Source organism: Cydia fagiglandana, chromosome 23, assembly GCF_963556715.1.
Source record: "Cydia fagiglandana chromosome 23, ilCydFagi1.1, whole genome shotgun sequence".
Taxonomy (NCBI): Eukaryota; Metazoa; Arthropoda; class Insecta; order Lepidoptera; family Tortricidae; genus Cydia; species Cydia fagiglandana.
Window position 1 is genome coordinate 331,827 of NC_085954.1, and position 9,573 is coordinate 341,399.

Below are 9,573 nucleotides of genomic sequence, written 5' to 3' on the forward strand. Positions count from 1 at the left end.
TGAGAGCGTAAAGGAAACACAGCAGTACAGTCGACGGTCCGTTTATTACTGATTGATACAAGGGGTGCGCGGGGAGCGACACCGCGCCCGCGCCGGTTTGCATGCATATACTACAATTTCATTTGTTCGAAAAGTTTACGAGACAAGTGAAATGCTACCTATTTTTTTATAATTAAGGTTGACATTCCATCGAATCGGAATGTACATCTTAATGTACATTGGGCGGCACGAGGTTAATCGCAAGCAATTGTTTTGTTTTTGTTCATTTTGACAAAATAATCACGTGAAACTCAGCTCTTAAAAATATTTTACAGTACATATGGTCCTATTTTTCCGCACTAGTGCGTAAAATAGCACTTTTCGTGCGATGTCAAAAGTTTAAAGGGCCATATGTACTGTAAAACGTTGTACGATACATGTGCGAATAGATAATTCGCAACTCGTGTCGATTTAAAACACTCCCTTCGGTCGTGTTTTAATTTATTGCCACTCGTTTCGAATTTTCTCTTTTACGCACATGTATCGTACATAACTATTTTGCAATTTGGACAGTTTAAAAAACGTTTTACTACAAATCTAATACAAAACATGACTGTCATTTTGTTGAATAATTCGAATTACCTGTCTTGTGAGGTTGACAAACATATATATTATATTTATGTAAAATATCTGAGAGACCGAGCTTTGCTCGGGAAACATAAAAACTCAAAAATGCGTGTTTTCCCAGAGATAAGACCTAGCTAGATCGATTTATCGCCACCGAAAACCCCCATATATAGCAAATTTCATCGAAATCGTTAGAGCCGTTTCCAAAATCTCCGAAATATGATATACATATACATATAAATACACAAGAATAGCTCGTGTAAAGGTATTAGATCGAATACAAAACATGTCAACCTCACAAGACAGGTCATTCGAATTACCTTATTATTCGAATTACATTTCAACCTCACAAGATATGTAATTCGATATATTTTTACTAATTGGCCACCGAGTCGTCCAATCTTACAGGTGTAAGTATTTACATTTTCGGGGTCTTACCTTGAGCTTTGCCTTGTATGACAGTATTAGAAATACCACAACTGTTACGACACATATAACATTAAATATATTTTCGTCACCCTATCCGCAATAAAAGCCCCATATATTCAAAGCCGTGAATGTTATGTGCCATTAGGTATCGTGTGACTGACGCGCTGACAGGGCAGCGGATTGGAACCCAGGAGAAACGTAGGGCCAGGAAACAAGCGGATATAAAATTACTCAAATATTCTGCCCTTTCAAATGGGAACAAAAATTTTTTCTTATTTAATAGTCAGCAAACAAGCAGACTAGCCTCCTGATGGAAAGTGGCCGTCGTCGCCCATGGACATAAGCAACATCACAGGAGCCACTTAAGCGTTGCCGACCCTTGAGAACCCTAAATACCCGCTTCTTGAATAATCCTATGGCGTAGCGCAAAGGAAATAACTCAGGAGGCAAGTTACGTCATTAAGGTATCATTTTGATATTAGGCCCCTCTTGTAATACGCTGACAAATGTCGACTGACAATTCGACAAATCTCAAGTAACAGGTTACAAGTTCATAAAAAAGTTGTGACATAAGGTTTGGTGAACCAGAGGTAACATTTTTAAGTTGCCATATTTGTTGAAATGTCAGAAATTCTTGACATGCGATGAGAGCTGTGTCGGGCTTGCGTGACAACTGACAACTGGCGTATTTTGCGATTAGGCGGACCCAACATTGGTTGCGGATCTACACTATGAGCAATGTACCATTCACATATTATCGGAGAGGAGAATGTATATAAATTTACTTGTCATATGTCATATGTCGCACTTGTCAGGTTGGTGAAACAGGGGCCAGTATAAGTTTGAATTGCCTCGAACATGAAGGGTTGTTGGGAAACCGTTGTTTGGCTTGCATTTTCTTGAGAACTTGTAGGATAAAGTTCTCCGTTGTCCTGAAACAGAATTACCGAACCGAGGGGAATCGAGTACTAATAATAATATTCAATTATAAGAATTATCAACAACAGAAATGGAAGTAGAGTAAAAGTATATAACAGTAAAAGAGATTACCCAAAAGGGCCCTTTTCACCTTTCGCGGTGTAAACGCCAATCTCGTGGCCGAATCCCACCTGAGACCAAGTCATATCCTACTTGGGTGTTAATTCCCGTCATTCAAACTTGCTCCAAAGGAACCAATATAATCTGATCTTCGGTTATTCACAGTTCTTACAGACTTTAAGCTCATACAGACTGGTCCTCTAAGATGAAGTGAATGAAATCACAGTTGCTTCGTTAATGCATGTGTTTCTGGATGATAAATATCTAAGTATAATAACTGCTGTATTCGACATTAGTTTTCTAGTTTGTAAACATATATTACCAGTCGCTGTCAGATTGTAGTCTTGAAGTCAGAGAATATACACTAGGCGACAAAATGTCCCATATGTATAACATGGAAGATATTTCGATTAGTTGAAATTTCCCCGCAGTCGAAATTATCCCCCTTGACCTTATATGTAAATACTGTATTTTTACAAGTTAGAATGATAAATGATATTGAATGATTGCTTAAAAGTCCACATTACCAAAGGAACCATAGAAAGTTATCAAATAAGGAAAACATCCCTAAAAAGTGCATCCCACTTGGGAGTGTAATAAATGACAGGCGACCCGCTTTTGATAAATGCACTTTATTATTGCCACTTTCATCACTCATGAGAATTTTTCAAATCTTTCGCGTATTTTCGCGAGGGTTGCGCAAATGATAAAAATGAATGATGGAAGGTTGCAATGGATTTTTAAATGATAACAGCTGTCAAAATATCAATTTTCTGTCTATGTAACTTTACTGTTACTTGCTAAAAAAAAATTTGTAAAATATTTTTACCATAGTAGAGGCTCTTTTTATTCTTCAAAACTGATAAGAAACTTGCATTTTCTTCATGAGAGTGAAAAGATATGATGCAAATTTTGAGCAGCTTCCTCACGTTTCCTGGTGGATTTTTTTAAGTAAGTACTCATAAAGATATTGATAAATATTTAATTATGTAAATTTCGATTTTATTTGTATAATTTTACAATTAGTATTTTCCTCACATTGGAGCAAAGTTTGTTTTAACTTTGTGCCTTCAAACCCTCGCAAAGTTCAAAATTCCACTTTTATTGATGATATAAATAGAGCGTTGCAATTTTAGAATATTTCGCTTGCTCGAGGATCAATATTAAAACGAGGGGTTACACAACAACTTTGCCTTCTTGTAACTAAAACAAATAGGAAACTATATATTATTTAGGGATCCGAAAGACTCGAGCCTTTTAGCTCTTTTTTTAGGGCTCGCCTCATCTCTTGACGCCTAAAAAGGCTAATAGTTATTTGTTTTACAAGGGGGCAAAGCTGTTGTTTAACCGCTCGTGCTAATATTGATACCCGAGAAAGTGAAAGATTCCAAAATTGAACCACGAGCGTAGCGAGTGGTTCAAAAAATGGAATCTTGAGCGTTGCGAGGGTTTCAATATTAGCACGAGCGGCGTTTAAACAAAATTTGCCCCCGAGTGAAACACAAAATTTTTCACCACACCAACCTGAAGCAAATATTAAATGTTAAATATCAAACAAAATCAAACCAAATCAAATCCAAATGAATGTTATTAAATATCTATCATCCAAAATTATCATTTAAAAGTGATTTCTACCAGAAAACATAAGAAACCAACTCAAAATTTGCATTTGATTACTTTGTCTCACATGTGAATAAAATGCAACTTTGCTATCAGTTTTTGAAGTGCAAAGTAAGCCTTTCCGAGCTGGTGTGGTGAAAAAGCCTTTTCTATTAAATTAGTAAAATAGGCTTTTAGCCTTTTAGGCGTCAAGAGATGAGGCGAGCCCTAAAAAAAGAGCTAAAAGGCTCGAGTCTTTTGGATCACTAATATTATTGCTGAGGTAATATTATCAGAGTACGGCGGGTAATATTGTATATGTTGGCAATGTCGTTAATGTCGCTAATGTCACCGCATCCGGCGAACAATGTACCGGAACGGGGTAATGGGGCATTTCAATACACGGACATAATGGCGTGGTTATTGCGATAATCGGAATTTAGAGTTAGTATTATATATCGTCAGTGTGAGTGGGGCTGACATAATTGTTGTGTTAATAGATAAAGATTAAGAGAGATCTAACTATGAAATGTTAATCGGGCGCCTGGTCGTGTTGTACAAATATTAGAGTTATCCAAAGATAAAAACAGTATTCCCCAGCTGTTTATCGAACGCTTACGATGTGGAAACTGACACCGCCACGCCCGAGTCGGGTTACTCGGGTGTCTTAAATATCGGATAGGAATATACTGAAATTATATCAGTAGTAAGAAACTACCGTTTTTAGTAACTAAGAGAGTGTTAGTGTCAATAAAAGGACAATACAATACTCTTTATGACAATAGAGTAAGTATACTTCACTCATTGACTTAAATGCCAGTAGGTAACAACTCTTGTTACTATAAAACGACGGAATGAGAGATTAGAATGATGCGCTCCACTCACTATCAGTAGGCCCGACCGATGGTAAATGGTAGTCGTAGCCCATGGATGCCTGTGACGTCAGCAACAGTGATGTTTTACAATTCTCGCACCTGTCACCGATGTGAAATTGGGGCCAGATAAATCAGCTATCAGCTACACGGTCTTCCTTTCCTTGAACAAGAGCGGCAGACCCCCTCGGATACCCTGCACAATAGTAGATTTGGGCTCCACTCTCGGTTTCCTTATCGTTTCAGGAGCGGGCTCCACTGTGAACTTTGATAAGATGGCGGCCAGTCCAGCCATTGACTGCATCAGACCTAAACGTTCACCTGTAAAAAAACGTGCTATAGTGTGAGATAGATATGGTCGTCATTATCATTTTAACATTGTAGACTGTTTGGTTTAGGGCTTGTGCACAAATCACGCGAGGTTCGATAGGGGGAGGGGGAGTCACGAAAAAATCACGATAGATCACGTTGGGGGAGGGGGGTATAAGGAAACCTCACGTATATTTTTCTACAGTGAACGAAACTAAGAAAAAAAGACATACCACAAGAGTAGATACTTTTTCTTGGTTACGTTAAACATAAATCTTCACTTCACTTCAAAATAGCGAGTCCATTTAACGAAAATAGAAAAATAAACAAGATTTTCTATACAACAATACTAACCTCACCAAATATCACCAAGGAGGGGGGTCAAAAAGTAGCCGAAAACACCTCGCGTGATTTGTGCGCAACCCCTTAGTTGTACGAGGCAAAAGAGATGGAGTGCGTTGCAAGTCGCAGTTGGAATCCACTTTGTTAAAGTCAAGTTTGTCTAATAAATCATAAAATAAAAGAAAAGAGTTTTAAAATCTCGACTTACCTATACAAACTCTCGGTCCTTCGCCAAAAGGCAGGTAAACTTGTTTTTGGATTGAATTGAGTTCATCTGGATGGAATCTTTCCGGCCGGAACTCTTCAGGTTGATCCCAGAATGTAGGGTCATTGTGCAGTGCTTGCAGCGGAATTACTATACCAGTACCCTCGTCTATTGTCACATCTACTTCTTGTATCGTATATGTTCGAGCACATTCTCTAATTAAAAACCCAGCCGTAGAAAACATTCTCATGGCCTCCCGGAAACACCATTCTAAGTACGTCATTTCTTTTATTGCGTCATAACTCAATTTGCTATCATGTTTTGCTAATACACGACCTATTTCGCTTTGCACTTTGTTTTGAACATCAGGATTAAAGGCTAACTGGTGGAGTGTGAAGCTAGTAGCTGAAGATGATGTTTCAAAACCGGCTGCGAAAAATACAAACACTTGAGCAGCCATTAGTATTTCATCTAATTCTAACGTAGCTTGCTCTGGGGTTCCATCTGGTTTAAACTTCTCTATCGATTCGCCAATCATCGTTCCCTTCTTTTTAATTTCCAATAGCAAGTCAATGAAGTCATTTCTTCCAGAGGGTTCATAGTTTCTTTGCCTTTGTATTTCATTTACCAGATCTATCAGATCTTGCTCCACTCTACCCATATATTTCAAACGAGCACACGCTTGTGGGAAAATTTCTTTGAGCATCGATACAATAGCGTCCTTGATTGTTTTGTTGAATATTTTATGACCTAATTTTCTGAAAGCGGAAGTCTCGTTGTTTATAGAATCGACATCGAGTCCAAAACCACAGGCACCTATAAAGTCGGTGGTGAAGCGAGCCATGAGGTCGCGAGCGTCGACGGTGCGGCCGCTGGCAGCAGCCGCGAGCGCGCGCTCCTGCAGCCTCTCAGCGCGCTCCACGATCAACGGGAACATCGCCTTCAGCTTGCCGCTCGTGAACGCCGGCGTCATGCGCTGCCTCAACAAGCGCCACAGATCTCCATCCGCATAGAACAAGTTCCGCATCATTGGCTCTATAATGGTCTTATGGTAATTCAAACCCCGTGGATAAAAATGGATGAAATCAACCGTCAGGACCTTCTTCATAATGTCTGGGTCTCGAATCACGAGCTCCGGGCGTGTAGATCGGAAGAACCCAACGATTTTTTCATTGGGATATTTGAAATACATATCCGTTGCGATTTCTGTGACACTTTTTTTCTGCAGATAGTTACTCAGATTATTCCCAAATAGGAGCATAGGTTTGTCATGTTTCACGCCTCTGTCTTTCCAGTAGTTGAATGTCCTCGTGTTGTAATAATACAGCGCGGTAAGCGCGACCAGTATGAGAGCCGCTATTATCATCGTATCCTTGTGTGAGTCGACCGGTTGCCGGTGCAGTGCGAATTATAATGATCCTGTGATAGATAGTTTGCAAATCTTGTAATGAGGTCGAGATGTTGTAATAACTCATGTTGAATCCAAAGGTGTCGATATTATAAACCTTCAAAAAGCGCAAATTACCACCAGCATTTCTTATCTGGAAAAATCGCGTGTCTTTGAATCAAATAATACGGTGACGAGACACGCAGAGAGAAGGTTTCTATTTATATTTTTTTTAGGTACCTAATTAACAATTATTTATTGCTATGTGGAAAACGTCCTATAGCATCAAGGTTGTAATTTGCTTCAACAGATAATTACAAACTGCAACTCTAACCACTGCTGAACTTTATTCCTTCGCGATAAAGTTTAAGAATGGTCATTTCAGTCTTCGATGGTATTGGACGTGTTTATTATTATCTTAATCTTACTACCTTATAATATTTATTTATCTTAGGGCAAAGGCTGCAAACAGGAGGAAACGAATGCGTGCTATTTAACCAAACCCCGGGGCTACTGAGCTTGCTTTAATTACCATAATAGAGTACGAGTATATTCTGTATACTAGAGAACCGGATAAAGCAAGCTGAAGTGGCAATGGGCAGGCCACATTGGATGCAGAAAAGATGGCCTATGGGGCCGAAAAGTGCTCGAGTGGAGACCACGGGCTAGCAAGCTCAGCGTAGGACGGCCACCCACAAGATGGACAGACGACCTTGTTAAGGTCGCCGGAAGACGCTGGATGCGGGTCGCTTCCAACCGGCACTTATGGAGGACCAAGGGGGAGGCCTATGTTCAGCAGAGGACGTCTTATGGCTGAGATGATGAGAGAACCAGAAATTCAAACCGGTATGGGAGCGTCGTTTGCGCTATTTCGCGCGAGGTCGACATTACGTACAATAATTCATTCGACATTGGTCTCCGGTTAATTATCAGTTATTTTGCGATTTGTTTTCTATAGGGAGCATTAATTAACTTTGGCAACAATTCCACTGTGACGTTGTAATTATTCTAGTTAACCCTTCGTATGTCTAAGCCCTGATCAGTGCGGATGAATTGAAACCTATAAGACTTAAATTCATGCGCAGTCATCATCATCATCATCATTTCAGCCTATTTACGTCCCACTGCTGAGCACAGGCCTCCTCTCATGCGCGAGAGGGCTTGGGCTATAGTCCCCACGCTAGCCCAATGCGGATTGGGGACTTCACATACACCTATGAATTTCTTCGCAGATGTATGCAGGTTTCCTCACGATGTTTTCCTTCATCGAAAAGCTAGTGGTAAATATCAAATGATATTTCGTACATAAGTTCCGAAAAACTCATCATTGGTACGAGCCAGGATTTGAACCCGCGACCTCCGGATTGAAAGTCAGATGTCATATCCACTCGGCCACCACTGCTTGCATGCGCAGTATTGGGTGCTTAAACATACGAAGTGTTAAATGATGTCCGTCATCCGTGCGTCTCGCTAGCGCAGATAATTTAAATTGGCCTCATAGGCAGCAGCGGCACGGCACCTTGTTTCTCGTACGATGACAGTGTCTGTTTGGTATAGCGTTTCAGCGACGGACTCTGCTGTTAAGGAGGATCCCTACTCAGTAAAGATAAGAGACTTCAAAAAGGAGGAAGTTCTAAGAATATTCGGCCTATTTCTAGATGTCAATATGTCCTAAGCTATTGTTCAAACCAATTTGTCAGAACCAGGAAAACTATACTTATCCTTTCTTCTACTACTAGTTTAAGACAAAAATAGTATGATTCTCTCTGTTTATGATTGAAATGAGACAGTCCTTTGTCAAATTATAGTTAATATAATATATGTAAAGTTGTTAACTGATAATATATGATATATGATATAAGTGATTAACTACGTATTTTTTTAAACTGTTCACACAATCCAGTTAAATTATTAGGTCAAATCAGCGACACAGAAAGTTGTTCGTATATAAAATGCGGTTTTCTCAAGTTGGTCTCAGCGTGTTGCTGAATCTTGCCATATTTGCAGTTACTTTAAAAATGCAGGGCACTGTTGCGGTAAACGTCACGCCACAATACGGGAATGTTTGGCCGAAAGGAAAATATTTTCACTCTGGGCAGTCGCTTTCGTGAAAAACATGTTAGGATTAAATAAGTAGATAGAGGCGATGGAGTTAAACCAAGAAAAGTCTGCAGAGAATTTGACAGCACACGCAGAGCAGGTGTTATTTGCCAACAAATAAACATCACACACACTCACACACACACATACACACACACACACACACACACATACACATACGCACTCGACAAAGGAAGAGACATAGGTATATATAAAATCAACAGCCATATAATTATAATTGATTCATTATTGAATTCTTATGTTTTGGTTCTGCCACCATATAGTTTTAGTTTTAGCTTTAGTCTTTTACCATCAGGCCTCACTGAAAATCAGCGTCACGTTGTGTGTCGCAGGATACCCACCCAACGTGACAAGAAGGTGAGTGAGGACCTTTTGGCACAAATATTTAAGAGGGCGTAGAGGAGGGTAAATTTTCAGATTCTGTCAAATTACCCCATTTCACGCACAAACGCAGCTCACGCACACTACCTCAATTTACTGGGACAGGTCAGTGACCCCTAATGTTTTTTTAAAGGTGCTGTCTCGAGTTTAGTGTTAACTACTGACCTCCTTTGAGGAATTAAAACTGTCAAACTTTCCTTTGTGAGAAGACAGAGAAAAAACACTTTTTATATATAGCTTTCCTTGTTTGTTCATGTCATGTCATAGGTATGTGACGTATTAGG

General features: G+C 39.6%; 1 protein-coding gene across 1 annotated transcript; it reads right to left on the minus strand.

The window, feature by feature from the left end:
- Nucleotides 1–4,652: 4,652 nt before the first annotated feature.
- On the minus strand, nt 4,653–6,802 carry LOC134676026 (cytochrome P450 6B2-like). Its single transcript, XM_063534339.1, has 2 exons — nt 5,404–6,802; nt 4,653–4,865 (listed from the first exon to the last, which is right to left on the minus strand). The coding sequence occupies exons 1-2, from the start codon at nt 6,764–6,766 to the stop codon at nt 4,690–4,692; spliced, it is 1,539 nt and encodes a 512-aa protein (XP_063390409.1). The 5' UTR covers nt 6,767–6,802; the 3' UTR covers nt 4,653–4,689.
- Nucleotides 6,803–9,573: the final 2,771 nt, after the last annotated feature.